The sequence below is a fragment of the Siphateles boraxobius genome, unplaced genomic scaffold, assembly GCF_051911475.1.
Source record: "Siphateles boraxobius isolate OS27281-9 unplaced genomic scaffold, OSU_SipBor_1 7, whole genome shotgun sequence".
NCBI lineage: Eukaryota > Metazoa > Chordata > Actinopteri > Cypriniformes > Leuciscidae > Siphateles > Siphateles boraxobius.
This window is the reverse complement of record NW_027509197.1, coordinates 12,463,924-12,479,681: the sequence shown is the minus strand read 5'-3', so window position 1 is coordinate 12,479,681 and position 15,758 is coordinate 12,463,924. Positions and strand designations below refer to the sequence as shown.

Genomic DNA, 15,758 nt, shown 5'->3' with positions numbered 1-15,758 from the left:
GCAAAAAAGATTTATGTATGGCAGCAAATATTTAAGTTTTCTATGCTAGTAATGTGTCTGATCAAGTTTCCTTAAGGTTGATAAACTGCTGTCTCTCTTGACAGGAGACACTCCCCCTACAGGACACTTGAGCCAGTGAGGCCTCCTGTGGTGCCTAATGACTACGTCCCGAGCCCCACACGCAATACAGTGCCCATCCTGCAGCAAAGTCCTGTACGCACAGCATCTGTTAATCACAGGAACCGCACTTACAGGTACCATTATCTCTCCGTCAAAGCAGATCTCATGCTTCTCTAGCACTGCTCTCCATCTGCATGCATGTCTCTCCATCCACTGACTTATAGTCACTGTATGTACATGTATTTATTAGCTAGCATTGGTTGGTTTTGCTGAGAAACATTGCTTCTCCCCAGCACTTCTAAAACAAGCATCGCTGATTGTCTGCACAATTACATAATCTGAAACCTTGGCAACCGGTTGCTAGTGATGTTAGCAGTGCTCACATAAACGCATCATCAGTCATGGAGGATAAAGACGCCTGAAGATGCTCTCAAATGACCGAAGAGCCTCGCTTTCTTCGAGACGTCTCCCATCTTAAACTTTACTTTCTTCGTTTTATTTTTCCTGAGTATTTTTCAGATCAAGTCCAGTACATTGCAGAACAAGGTCTTTGAAGCTCCGACCTTTTCTTCTGTGTCTGAAATGATGTAACCGCTCTCACTTGTTCTCTTTTGATCTCTGTGCCATCTGCAGGGATGCCTGTAAAATCTTCATTTATGTTTTTGGCTGACACTTTTAGCCAAAGTGTTTTTTTTATAGTGGCGCTTCCTGGGAATCAAACCCCTGCCGTTGTTGTTGTTGTTGTTGTTAGCGGCCCATTTTTTACTAGCTACAGTACATTTTTGAAAATATTTTTGAGCTACAGGAACACCTCTTAATACACTCCTAAGCATTTCTCCGGTTTTCATCCTGAGCAGTGAGTGTATGCTGAAGTCCTCCCACATGCTCTGGATCACTGCTTGTCACTCAGTGCAGCATCAGAAGAAAAGCATTTGGTGCCGTTTCTGCCAGCACTCTCCCATCTGTCAGCTAGTTGGAAATGTTATTGAACATCTTGACTATGACATAAATGACAATGGTTGTTCCCTCCTAAAGTTTAGAGGGGCTGATCATTTGTATCATATACATTTAAATTTGAGAACATTTTAATATCATCAGATAAGTTAATAAACATTTAGAGTTCAGCATTAATCTTGCATAGGCTACAGACAGTTTGGAGTTTTCAGAGCCTTGTACACTCTGGATCTGCTCTGACACATTAGAGCTGTAGCACTTCAAGGATGGAGGTTTTGAGTCCAGCCTTTGTTGTGATCCTAATCCCATTTCCCCTCATTTTTATAGGAATGCACTGAAAACCTATTGAAAAAATTCAGGCGAAACTGCTATTTTTGGTTTTGGAGGGCCGAAATCAGTGATTAGCGCGATGGCACGATTTGACTGTTCAGCGTCTATTTTGTGCACACAATGTGGATAAGCTACAACAGTGAACTTTTCTGGCTGGTAAACCCTTTCGAACTACCATTTGTCCATGGCGATTACGTAATGTGTAGATGGGCTCTGGGACTCTGCCGTCTTTGTCGTGGAAATCTTCTCCGATTAGTTTTTTTCTGTTCAGTCCGTTAATGTCAGACGTGACTAAAAACATGAACTCACTGGAGAGCTGCTTTATGGTAGAAATTGAAGTTGTTTTTCACATTGAATCTTTAAAGTCGTCATGAAATCAAATTTAACCATTCGTATTTTTATATGTAATATTGTAGTGTTTATTATAAATGATTTATCTGTGCACTTCATTTTTTTTTATTTTATTCATGTACCCTTATAATCTTTAATCAAATACGTTACCCTTCCCTCCCCCCTCGAAACAACTTCTCTTCTGGTCAAAATCTATTACTAGAGGGCGTGGCTATCAGCCGCCTCATCTTGGTTCATATAAATATAAACTGGCATTCAAATCTGCCTCCATTTTGTTAGCAACGCCCAACCTCCAACGATCCAATCAATTCCCGAAGGACGAAATCAAGCCCCGCCCTACATTTTCTTTATAATTTCAGAAGCCGTTTCACTCGGATATACGTCACAATAAGGAAAAAAGCACAATCTCAACTTCCGTTTCATGACGACTTTAAAGACATTGTCTTTACATTGTCAAGACATTGTCTTGACTGGTGCGCTGAATTGCAGAGCTGATGCAAACATATCCACATTGCTATGATCAGATGCTTTCTTAACTATGGTTTTGTCACTGCTGTCATTTTTGTTTATTTTGTTATTGAACATGCAGCACATATTTACATAATCATCTAAACGCTGCTTTCAGCCGTGTAGGTGGCTTCGGGATGTTTACTAACAGTATACCAGGTATTTCCAGCTTCTTTTTACCTCCAGGCTAGTGTTGTTTTTAATCCTGGTGCTGGGGATCCACCGCTTTGCACATTTTGTATGTCTCCCTTATTTACACTTTATTTAGATCATCAGCTCATTAGTTGAGAGCTCCATGAACTGAACTAAGTGTGTCATATAAGAGAGACATACAAAATGTGCAGAGCAGTGTGTTTCCAGGACCACGATTGAAAACCACTGCTCTAAGCAAAGAACGTAAAAGAACTTTGCCCTGAGTATATCAGAATCTTAAGAAATGGGGATTTAGGAGGATTAAAGATTGGAGAAGTCCGACATACATTACCTGAGAAAAGTCAGTTGTTTCACCGAAAGATCAAGTCATGAAATTTTGATAAATAATAATTCAGTTAGCAGTCAGAACAATAATATGCATTTCAAAAATGGATGGATGAATTTCCATTTCATGCCAGCATTTAACAAAATAATTATTGCTGCTAGACGCAATTCATTCTTTTCTTCAGCCATGTAACACGTGTCTTGCTCCTTTTCTTCAGCTCTATCACCTGGCATTGCTTTTCATCTCTCTTACAAAATATTTCATGCAGTCTGTGTGCTCAGCTTTTGCCTTTTCAGTGTTGAGCGCAGGCTAGTGAGTGCTCTTCTTTCCGGCCACGAAGTCTCTGCTGTTGCTTCTCTGTTAATTCTGTTTCACAAATGCTGCCATCTCATGCTCTATATGTCATAGCAACATAGTATAGGCTGGTTCATTGTCCATGTGTGTTTTTATCATGTGTGAGCTCAGATGTTGGTCCATGTATGTTGGTCTCTCTCTCTCTGTGTCAATGTATGTGTATTTGAGAGTGCTTACATGACATGAGTGTGTATAACATATGAGGCACATGTACACGAGGTGTGTAATCTGTTCAGCAGTGGGAGCAGTGGCGGCAGTTATCCCAGCAGCCGCAGTAGCAGTCGTGAAAACAGCGGGAGCGGAAGTGTGGGTGTTCCCATCGCTGTGCCCACACCCTCTCCACCCAGCGCCTTCCCAGGTGACATCATCTCCTCACTACTTCACATGTATACCACATACATTTTCTGGCTGCAGTCATTTCTTTTTTGATAATTTAGAATAAGTTCTTGCTTAAGAAGTGTGATATGATCTTGATAACATCTGACTTTATATCCAAGATTAAATGCTACAAAAAAACAACAACTGTTCATTCAAAAGATAATGTGTCCATCCATTTACCCTCATGTTGTTCCAAACTTTATGGATTTTTTGTGTGGAATACAAAAGGAGTTTAGTTATATTTTCCACTGAAAAAATTGCATTCAAAATCCAGTCTGTTGATATTACAAGCAATAACTAATGAAATTGCAGTTCTTGTTCTGTTATGTGTCGACTGATATACTTTTTTTCATAAATCATAAATACAATCGTTTTCAATGGAAATATTGGTCTTATCACAAAACTATCAAATGTCTTTAGATGTAGAATATAACACATATGTTAGTAGAATAACGTAAAATAGACTTCTTTTCACTTTATTATTCACTTCCAGTTATGGAAAAAGCAGCTTGGATGACAGGTTGAATTCCTTCTTTTGGGGGTGGGAATTGGTGTATTTCAACAGTTTCTATTGTATTTCCACTCAAAAGACTGAAACAATGAATTTTCTGAATAAGGCTATAAATGAACATTACAAAAAATTCAACAGTAACAAGGTTGTTCAATCCTGCTCCTGAAGTGCCACTGTCCTGCAGACTTTAAACTGTCACTGCCACTGTCCTGCTGTAACACACCTGTCTGGGTGTTTCTAGTGATCATGAACTCCTTGAGTAACTGGTTAAAGTGTTTAATTGGGTCTGGAACTAAAATGTGCTGGAAGGTGGCCCTCAAGGAGCAGGATTGGACACCCCTGATATAAATAGTCTTCAGAAAAGCAGAATTGTGATTTTATGCTCAGCTTCGTAAATCATGCCCCCACATTACCTCCCTTTGTCAAATGCAAACGCATTTCTCATTTGGTTTCCTTCCTCTCTCCTCATTTTACCCTCAAGCTGTTAGTGCCAGCACACCTTCAGCTCCAACTAACTCCACTCAGCCTTCTTTCACTTCCTCTAACTTAACCCCCACACAACCCTCAATCCCTGAATCTCTCGACTCCACTGAGAGCTCTCTGACCCCAGATAAAGGCTCTCCTACCTCCCAGCCACCCCTCACTACAGCTGCAGCTAGTGCTACATCCAACACCGACCCTGGGACAGGTGAGTCCGCCACTGTCCGCATCATCTCCAGTCCATCAGTCACACCTTCTACCCTCGTGTCATTCCACACCTGCTGAGACCTCATGCTATTCTGTGGTGAATTTCTGGTCTTTGTGTCCTGCTTGTATTGTTTCCTCACGAGTCTCTCAAGCTGTTTTCATTGTTTGTTTGTTACAATTTTAACTTGGTACATTTGAGTCATCAACAAAAGTACCAATGTGACTTCTACTAGCAGCATGTTTCTCTGTTGCTTGATGACCCACAAAGTTATCGACTGTGGGATCTTTTTGGACTATTTTTGCTGACAGAGAAGGGTTAAAGAACTGTTGTATACAAGTTAAAATTTAGCATCTTTTGCGTTAAAAATCTGGAAACTCTGTTGTGGTGGGGGTCAGTTGGTTGTGGTGGACCCTCACTGGTTTCCCTGCAATTTGGCGAGAAGTAACAATTTATGTAAAAAAGAATAATAATAATTCTTTCACAGATTTTTTTTTTTTGACTTAAACTAGAAAAATAAACATCATACATTTTTCTTCTGAAGTTCTCATACATTTCATATTTTAGTGTTTGACAAGCTACAATAAATGTTTGTGTTTTTACCTTGCTGTCGATTTGACCCCTAACACAATCAGTGTAACCAATATTTGTATAGCATTTCCAAAAAGTATAAATAATGATTGTGAGCTGTCCTTGTGAAACTGTACTCCAGGGCCCATTGTCAAGCAGGAAATGTCTTTCACACCAACCAAATAAATCCAATTTTGGTCCACACCAAGATGATGTAGGCCTGGTTTCACAGACGGCGCTTTAGCCAGTATAAGGCCCTAGTTTAATTAGGATATTTAAGTACCTTTTTATAAACATGCGTTAGAAAAAAAAAATGTATGTTAAAACATCCTTTCAAAGAAAGCTGGTGTGCACCTTGAGTCAAAACACTGGCATATTTTAAGAAATGTCTGTGCAAGTTTCTTTCAGTTATAACTGCTCAAACATGCATTTTAATCTGGGGCTACTAGGCTTAAGCCTTGTCTGTGAAACCAGTGGCTAGTGTGAAAACCTCCTTAGCCCAGATCAGTTTAGATCATGACGTTTTTCATGACATTCATGCTTGCTTTTGTACCATTGATCCATTTGATCTCTATGGAAAAATACTTGTCCTTAAAAGGTCTGACTGTAGACCTCTAACATTCTTCTCCTTGATTTTTAACTCTTTTAAGGAATTATGGTGGTGTGTTTCTCAGAAATGAACATGATCAGTCTGTGGTAATTCTTTTGTCTCATGACTGTGTGTTGTTCGTGCAGGTGTTCCTCAGTTCTACAGCATGAACAGGCCCGTCCCCAGACAGATCTCACCCACAGTGGGAGGTTCACTGCCGTATCGCCGGCCGCCCTCAATCATGGGTCAGACGTCCATGCCCTCCAGCCAGCAGAATGGAGGGCCCTATTACAATCAGAACCAAGGTACCGCTCTCACTATTAATACCTCACGTCCCAGAAAGGATCAAAACACCCAGTTCTGCTTATTCGTCAAAGGCAGTTTGATTTTTTCTTTGATATTATGAATTCCTCATAGTCCCGTCCCCCCGCCTGCATTTTACTTTCTTTTAAAATTTGAATTTGACACCATTTATTTCTGTAGTAATATTTGTCATTGTTTTTAAAGGTAAAGCATGTATGATTTTTCTCAGTTAAATTACATTCTCGTATCCCAGTTTAGTTCATTGACTACTATTAGTAAGCCAATCATAGGTTTAAATCTCCCCCAAAAGTGTAAACATTGAGCCTATCAGGCACTATCTAACCAATAAGAGCGGTTCACTCAGATCTGTCAATCTCTTTCCAGCTCAACCTATAGCAAGAGTTTAGGTTGTGGGATCATGGATGATGCGTTACGTAGGAAAAGACATTCAGTTATAGAAGTTATAGAAGTATCAGGGCATTGTGATGCAACACTACAATGGACACTTCAATACCACACATCATCATGCTGATTGACAAATGTACCAGTTTATAATATTTTCTTTAATGTTTCAAGTGTTGTAGTCTTATACAGTTGTGGCACATGTCAAAAACAGCACGCAGTGAAGATGTGTTGGATGAGTTTATTATAAGCGAGACGCTTAAAGGGTTAGTTCACCCGAAAATGAAAATTCTGTCAGTATTTACTCACCCTCATGTTGTTCCAACCCCGCAAGACCTTCTTCGTTCATCTTCGGAACGCCAATTAAGATATTTTTGATGAAATCTGAAAGCTGGATCACTCCTCCATACTAATCCATAGGCTTCTTCAGGGATTGAACTTGCAGGCCTCAAAGTTATTAAAAACATCGTTAAAATAGTCCAAGTGACTACAGTGGCTCAATATTAAGTTCAAACGACGAGAATACTTTTTGTTGGCAAAAAAACAATGACTTTATTTCAACTATTCATTTCCTTCTCTGTGGGCCTTGAGTCAGTTCACTAGTTTAACAGTGTAGTGCTTCTGTTGTTGTACGTCACACGCATCACACACATGACCAGCGTCGGCCAATAGTGAGCCTACGTGTGACGTAGCTCTACGCAATCATACTAAGTTAACTGACTAGAGGCCCAAAGAGAAGGAAATGAATAGTTGAAATAAAGTAGTTATTTTTGTTTGTTTTTGCGCACAAAAAGTATTCTAGTCGCTTGATAAACTTAAGATTGAGCCACTGTAGTCACTTGGATTATTTTAACAATGTCTTTAATAACTTTTCGAGGCTGGCAAGTTTCAATCCCTGAAGAAGCCTATGGACTAGTATGGAGGAGTGATCCAGCTCTCAGATTTCATCAAAAATATCTTAATTGGTGTTCCGAAGATGAACGAAGGTCTTACGGGGTTGGAACAACATGAGGGCGAGTAAATACTGACAGAATTTTCATTTTTAGGTGAACTATCCCTTTAAGTTTGCTATAGACAGTTTTAATCTAAATTGCTTACTCATGACACACCGCAACATATCTAAAAGTATTCCTAATATGCTGGAAAGTATTGAAATAGCCTACACTTACCTGTTGAGACATCACAAGCACCCTTATGAGCTGTATTTGTGATTTGAGTTGGGTGAGGCGCAACTGGCCAAAGAGGCGTTTGCAAGGTTGTTTGAAACGACATACTTCACCTTTAATGATACATTGTTGCATTAACATCGTCAGAGTGTTACTTTAATGTATAAATGGGTTAGTGTTTGAACCTCTCTAGCTGGTGTAGATCCACCCTTCATCCTTTCTGCTATGAGGTAACTACTTCCTGTTTGTCAGACAGTGTTTGCACACTCAACTATCTACTGTCTTCTGTTTTTCCCTTACACATTCACTTTCTTTATCTTGGTTCGTTGCTCACCCCTCCCCCCTCCCCTTCCTCCCTCTTTGCTTTTTTGTGGTCTTGTGGACTAGCCTCTGTGGCCCCCCCTCCCCCCTCCATACTGCAGATCACACCCCAGCTTCCACTGACGGGTTTTGTGGCTCGCGTACAGGAAACCAGTAAGTGGCTTTGAGCTTCTCCAATGAGACCCTCCAGCATTCAGAGACACACACATACACACATTCAGATCAAAGCAGCTTGTCTAAAAGCACAAGAGCTGCTGTTGAAAGCATGGAAATATACCTATAATACTAGTTTTAGGTTAGTCAATTGATTACAAATCTACATTTTATTAAATTAATATCAATATTTCCAAAGAAAAAGTCAGATGAGTAAATCACTGAATACAGGTGCATTCATGTGTGTATGCATCTGTCTATCTGAGAATATTAGGAGAGTAACTTTCATCACTGTTTCTTTTTCACAGTAAACCATCCATATCATAACTGACTTCTTGCTCTCTCTTCATGGATCCATGAGCTTGCATGGCCTTCTCATCTGGAGTTGTGTGTATCCTGTTCATTTCTCTACTCTCTCACTCAGTTACAGATGCGCCTCCCCCACCTCCCCCTTCAGAAGAGCCGGTGTTTGAGGAGACACAAAATCCAGCTCCTCCTGAAGACTATGAGGAAGGAGAGTCTTCTGTGGTGGAGTACAGTGACCCTTACGCTGAAGAAGACCCACCCTGGGCTCCACAAACTTATCTGGAGAAAGGTACACTAAAAATATTTTGAAGATGCTGGTTAGATTAATCTCACAATATTATTGGCTAACTAGGGCATAACAGCATAGTTCAGTGATGTTCATGAGGACATTTTTAATGTGCTCGGTTAAACTTTATATTTGGTGTCTTTTGTGCTTGCATTAAAACAAAAAGAAATTGTTAGGTAAAATGTACTTATTGTGTTCATGTTATATTGCAAAAAACTTGTGCTGCTGCTGAGGGTGTAGTGGGTAAGTAAAGGAAGGGTGTGCAGTCGAATTATAGATGTAATTACAGAAATGAATTACAGCTGTAATGCCAAGCAGGTATTTTTTAAATAGAAGTACAAAACACTATGTGCATTGTAACAAATTATTAATTTAAATGTTAGTACATGCTATTCAAAGACACTTGTTATAAAGAGGGACCTTCTCAGTGTTGACATCATTACCATGATTTGTAAAAGGCAGGAGTTAAATGGTACTGATAGAGTATTATCTTCTTCAAAACTGAAAGCATCATTAAATTAGCAAAAAATATATAATAAACGCACTAGTATTAATTTCGTTAATGAAATCTATGATAAAAAAAGCTTGTTGACGACCTTTTTTTCTATGACTAAGACTGCGGAAGAAGCGCAGATGATCTGAAAACACCAACAAACGAGTAAGCTGGAGTTCAGCGATCTCCATTTTAGATATTCTGTCATACAGCTAGTCTGTTTCTCTTCACGAGCCACTTGTGCTGTTTGCTGCGACTAAATCTGTGATCAAACCTTCTCAGTGATTAACTGATAAATCCAAACATGGATCTTGACTATATTTGTGTAATAACTGCACCTTTTGCTATTGTTTTAATAGAAAAACAATTTAGTTTGGAATTATTGGATTACTAAAAAATTATTTCTGAGATAAGTTTCTTGTTTGACTAATTTTCATAATGTAGACCGTGTTAATTTATGGCAAATGTATCAGGAAACTAGACGAGTAAAATAAACCATGCATATGGGTTGACATTCTCTTGATTTGTGCCTACAGGTGAAAGTGCAGTAATCCTGATGAAATGTAAAAATAGATTTCTCAAATTAAAACAATCGTCGTGATTCTAATGTGAAGTTTTTATCAAACTAAAATACTCCCGATATTTCCTTGACTAAACATAACTAAAAAGCTGACAAAATGAACACAAACACACAAGTGGTGGGAATGTGTAGAACTGTGAATGATGGGCACTCAAATTTCTGCATGGATCATTGGTAACTTGCCGGTCTCTGTTTTTCCTGCTTTTAGTGGTGGCAATCTATGACTACATGCAAGACAAGGAAGATGAATTGTCTTTCCATGAGGGGTCCATCATCTATGTGATTAAAAAGAATGATGACGGTTGGTATGAAGGCGTGATGAGCGGCACTACGGGACTCTTCCCAGGAAACTACGTTGAGTCCATCATGCACTACACTGAGTGAGCGATTCCTCTGTCTGCCTCTCCTCCACCAAGCGCTAATCTTACACTGCAGAAGAGTGCACGTGTGCATACAAACCGTGCTAATAACAGGCCGTGCTCAAGGACGAGTGGTGCGACAGAAAAAAGGATGCAATATAAAGATGAACATCCAGATGTTACAGACCACATTTTTGCACCAAGGACTGGGAAAACTATTAGAGAACTAAAATTATATAAATAAAAGCCAATAACATGTTTACTTTTACCTTGAATGAAGGATACAGCGTTTGAAGTTGTGGATATGCATAGGCTAGATTTGGAGTGGGTACATTGTTGTCTGTATTTCTATATTTCATAACCTTGTCTATTCCATAGCATTTCTGTAGGCAGCACTGGGGCTGACTGATGTCTCTGAAACAGATTTATTTGAGCAGCCTGAGGTGGGTTCATCGTGTTTTACAGTGAGGTCACGTTCAAAAAGGGAATTCATTACAATCGTATTTTGAGAAAAAAAAAGAAAAAAAAGAATAAAAAGTGTGGCACTGAACAGAGTGAAAAATGAATAGTTGCTTTGTATTTATTTAATGTGACCGTTTAAGGTAATTTTTAATTTGTGCGAGTCTCTGTAAAGTGTTTATTTTATTTACTCTCCCATCTTAGAGAATCCGTTTCAGCCGGTTTGTTGAAGTAGTAAATATTTGTGCGACCAAAGTATAATTCATGGTGTCTTTGCAGGGTCTGACTCAATTGTATAAAGGTCGTACCTAGGTTTAACTTTACTCTTTTTTTTTCAAACCATCATTAAATACATTTATGGATTACTTTTGTTTATATATTTTTCCCTATGAGAATCAGTCAGCCCTTGACACACATGCAGTACTAGACATATCTAATAACCTCATGAACAGTTTGACTTTTTTTTGTTTGATTTAAATTTTGTGTAGTGAATGATGCTAACCAATTGGTTATTATTTGTTAAGTGTATGTAGTGCTTCATAGACTGCATGCTTAATAAAAATAAAACAAACATTTTTACATTTCATTTTTTCCTTATTTTATTTACAAGGTTCCCACAATAATGGAAAGCCTGAAATATCAGGAAATTTGAAAGTTGTGATTTCCAGTCCTGAAAAAATATGGCAATTATTAAAATGTAGTCATGTGAAATAAAATATTTCACCAGTATGGTTGAGGGACATTTGCATAATTTAAAGGGTTAGTTCACCCAAAAATTTAATTTGTCATTAATTACTCACCCTGATGTCATTCCAAACCAATAAGACCAGTTCATCTTCGTAACACAAATGAAGATCTTTTTGATGAAATCAGAGATTTCTCTCCCTCCATTGACAGCTACACAACTACTACTTTGATGCTTCATAAAAAGTGTTTAAATTTTCTAAAGTTACTCAATCAGATTTAATTTAAGCTTCTATTCCCATTTGAACATTGATCAGTGAACATAAATTGAGGCTCAACCGAACCTGCTTGACACACAAGAACAAACCTCATTGGTTCTTGCAGAAGCTCGAATGTGCAGCGTAACTTTGGTTCTTGCACGTGAAGTACACATGCTTGAGCTTCCATTTACCACAACTGATGTGTGAGTTGATGAAGGTTTATGTGAACAAAAGCCTCAATTCTTATGGATTAGTTTTACGATCTCTTTACATAGCTGTCTATGAAGGGACAGAATATCGCAGATTTCATCAAAAATATCTTCATTTTTGTTACAAGGATGAACGAGTCTTACGGGTTTGGAACGACATGAGGGTGAGTAATTAAGAATTTCCATTTTTGGGTGAACTATCCCTTTAAGTATGTTAGTACCTGAAACATCCAAAAAATGTGGGAACCTTGTATTTAATTAGTTCCTCATTCCGCTTTAGTTATTGATCCTTCTTATACCCAGTTTAAGACTTTCATATGACATGGACAATGTCCAAACATTATAGTATTAATCTGGGTGCTCTATAAATGTTTATGCTAAATATATTGTGCCATTTTGTAATGTTATTCGAAATGTGTATAAGCTACTATTTGACAATCACTGATCTTTTTTCTCTCCTGCTACTAAAACAGTTTTCCATTTTGCAGGACCTAAAGTCATTGACTCCATTGTGATACCTCCACGAAATTGAATCTGAATGTTATGTAAAGAACAGATGGAAGCTCTTTAAAGCAGGGTAGAGCCAGGTGAGCGAATCCCTCACTCTGCCCTACAATAAATACCTGGGAAAATGTGACGCTTAGAAGGCTTAGTTTAAAAGCACTGTCTGAAAGCACATCACTGCAAACAGCACAGAGAGAGATGACAAATATTTCTATTTTAACATAAATAGAGTGATTTTTGTAATCGATTAAAGCCCATTAACTCAATATTCTTGTGTGCCAATATATGTGTATATAACTAAATAAAAGTATGAACATCAGTATTTCCATGTGTGAGGATGAAACTGAATGTGCAAAATCTCTAAATGTGAACCTTTTCCTTCCCGTCATTAATCATTTGCATGTAAATTGCGCCTGATCGCTCTAAAACTGCACATTTTCAGTGCTTCCTTAAAAGACAGCCGCATGAATCCACATACAAAAATGAAAATTGTGTTGACCATAAGCTTTGTTTTTGACTTCTTTCCATACTGCTATTGATGAATGTGCTAAGGGGAGTTTCTAGTGAAATGTCATCTCAGATGGAGTTGAGCTCAGTGTTTGGGATACACGCCCATGTTCTTTTTCAGACTTACGTAACTTGGCAGTGAACGGGTCCAGATGGCTTGAGACGTACGTAAGAGTGCTGGAGGTTTGCACACTCAGACGCCCACGGGCTGTTCGCTGCAGAGACAGAGAAGAAGAGCAGTTATTCTGTTGCGACGCTACAACCACTATATCTTTAACATATGTATATCTCCTGTGGATTTACTCCACATCTTTATAAAGTGTTATATCATTTTTTAGCTGTAAGGATACCGTAGATATATATATATATAGCAAAAATTGCAACAACACAAGAAAAAAAGTGAATGTATGTGAGAACTGTGCAAACAAAAGCTCAGTTCTGTGAAAAGTGTCCCTGCTGTGAGAACAAGATATCAAAAGAGCAGTGCTGTTCATCAGAAGTTTGGGGAGAAAATGCTTGTCAGTATACTTGTGTTTCTCTAACAGTGGTTTTGTGTGGTTTTATTTTTTATTCAGGATAATGTTAAAATTATTTACATTGTCGTCATATTTTTGCTATAACTTGGGTAACAAGTGGGAATCAACTGATTAAAAAGTGTGGGCACGTTGTATTTAATTAGTTCCTCATTACGCTTTTGTTCTTGATCCCTCTTATACCCAGTTTCAGACATGGACAATGTCCAAACATTACAGTATTAACAAGTGGAAACAATAAAACGACACTAGCATGCATTCAGATAAGAGTTTACTATACTAGAAAAACAGTTCCTAGAATAAGGGTTTTATTCATAAACATAAGGTTGGCACATGCTGTAATGTGTTTTATGTTTTAATTTCACACAAGTGATTAATTATATGCCACCCAAAACAATTACCTTTAACATTCATTTTAGGATCTGTTTTGTATATATTTTATATAGGCTATGCTAGTCCATTTTCTTTCTTTTTTTTAGGTGCTAGGCTAGCACTTAATACTTGGGTCACTTTTCAAAACACTTCACACAACATCAGTCTATGTGGGCTAAACTGTGGATCATTTATCACTGCTTTGGCATAAAATACATTCAATGACTATCATTGACATTACAAAATTTATTTTAAAGTTCAAATCCTAACAAAAGTGAATGAGATAATAATTTGCCACATTGATACAGTTATACCAAATCTAAAAAATGAAATGCTTTTAAAACAATCAGATTTAACTGAACACCTGCACAGTTTGATTATAAACTATACAATTCAGGAATAATTTTGTACTGTAATGTAAACATGGACCATGTAATATACGGCAGTGAATGCTAAACAGAGAGCTGTCATTTCTTTTTGGAAAGAAATTTAAAAGAAGAAATAATTGTTGAATGCATTTTGGATGGGAAATGTACTGTTGTGCCAAGTTCAATGTTGGTAAGAACTGTGTGAAGGGATTTTTAAAAAAGTATTGAGAAACATATTCTAGGCTAGCAATTGTTAAAATAAATAAATTGTAATGGTAGGTTCCGCTGTGATAAACTCACCCATATACAGTGGTGTGAATAAGTTAGGCCCCCCATGCTAAAGTTGCCTAAAAAGAGGAATAAAAAATCATAAGTCATTGCCCCCCTATGTTAAATTCCCATAGAGGCAGGCAGATTTTTATTTTTAAAGGCCAGTTATTTCATGGATCCAGGATACTATGCATCCTGATAAAGTTCCCTTGGCCTTTCACATACCCTTCACCATACCTAGAGATCGGCATGGGGTACTTTCCATAAGATCATCTTTCAATGCAAATCAAACCAGCTATTAGGCTAACTGAAATAAAACCATAACAATCTCTAGATATGGTGAAGGGTGTGTGATGATGTGGGGATATTTTAATTCCAAAGGCCAAGGGAACTTTATCAGGATGCATAGTATCCTGGATCCATGAAACAACTGGCCTTTAAAAATAAAAATCTGCCTGCCTCTATGGGAATTTAACATAGGGGGGCAATGACTTATGCACCCTGTATTTTAAGGAAGAACATTTATTTATTTATGATACATTATTCATACACAAAGAAAATTGGTGTCCTTAAAGGTTGGATGTTTCCTCATTTTTCCAATTAAGCCATTAAGATCAATTTCCAAAAGATGCTTTTTTATTCCTCTTTTTAGGCAACTTTAGCATGGGGGGCCTAACTTATTCACATCACTGTATAGTGTGAAAACATGTTTTTTTTGTACCAAAGACATTAAAGAATGTGCATACTGAAATTTACACTCAAGAGAAGTAGAGAAATTAGGAGTGTATCAATTTCATATCACGGAGAACCAAAGATATACCAAGGATGACATATAATAGTGCTTAAAAACAAACAAAAAAGCCCATTCACAGACATTTTGTTGGGATGGGTGCTCAAAGAGGGAGAAATTACACACTATAAAACTGCACACACAAAAAATGAAGTACATACACTGTAGAGCAGTGAGCAGGCGTAGAGCAGAGGAGCTGGGTTAAGGGCGCTCTCACACTTTGTTCGATTGCCTGTTCCGAACCTGAGTTCGATTGCTCCCCCTGCCCCCGATGGACTGTGTTCACATTATATTTTGTATCCGAACCCAAGGGGGTAATCCATCAGCCGGAAGTTGAAGCCTCGCGGGAGCCGCCATTGTAGCAGAACTTCACCTGCTGTTAGCATTCCATTGACTCCCATTCATTTTGGGGTCACTTTGACAGTGAATAACTTTACATCTGAGGCGTCCAAAGACTTCATTTGTCCATTATATATTTCTAAATAAACACGACAATGTATAAAAGGCTCCATTACTTTGTATCTTACGTTATGGCCCCGTAGAAGCCGTTTTTGTTAAAAACAGGCTAACGATTGCGTCATAACCACGCGACTTTTTGTCGCACAA

General features: G+C 38.1%; 1 protein-coding gene across 14 annotated transcripts in view; it reads left to right on the top strand.

Moving 5' to 3' along the window:
* The window catches only part of abi2a (abl-interactor 2a), a 39,975-nt gene extending 27,341 nt beyond the window's left edge, over nucleotides 1–12,634 (top strand). For 2 of the 14 annotated variants that reach the window (XM_077216132.1, XM_077216129.1), the window contains 7 exons: nucleotides 105–254; nucleotides 3,331–3,452; nucleotides 4,465–4,671; nucleotides 5,974–6,132; nucleotides 8,086–8,172; nucleotides 8,597–8,767; nucleotides 10,046–12,634. In XM_077216132.1, the coding sequence (XP_077072247.1) occupies nucleotides 105–254; nucleotides 3,331–3,452; nucleotides 4,465–4,671; nucleotides 5,974–6,132; nucleotides 8,086–8,172; nucleotides 8,597–8,767; nucleotides 10,046–10,221 (1,072 nt within the window). In that variant the 3' untranslated portion in view covers nucleotides 10,222–12,634. The remainder of the gene's footprint in view (nucleotides 1–104; nucleotides 255–3,330; nucleotides 3,453–4,464; nucleotides 4,672–5,973; nucleotides 6,133–8,085; nucleotides 8,173–8,596; nucleotides 8,768–10,045) is intronic. The other 12 variants (XM_077216133.1, XM_077216131.1, XM_077216140.1 and 9 more) reach the window with 7 other exon arrangements.
* Nucleotides 12,635–15,758: the final 3,124 nt, after the last annotated feature.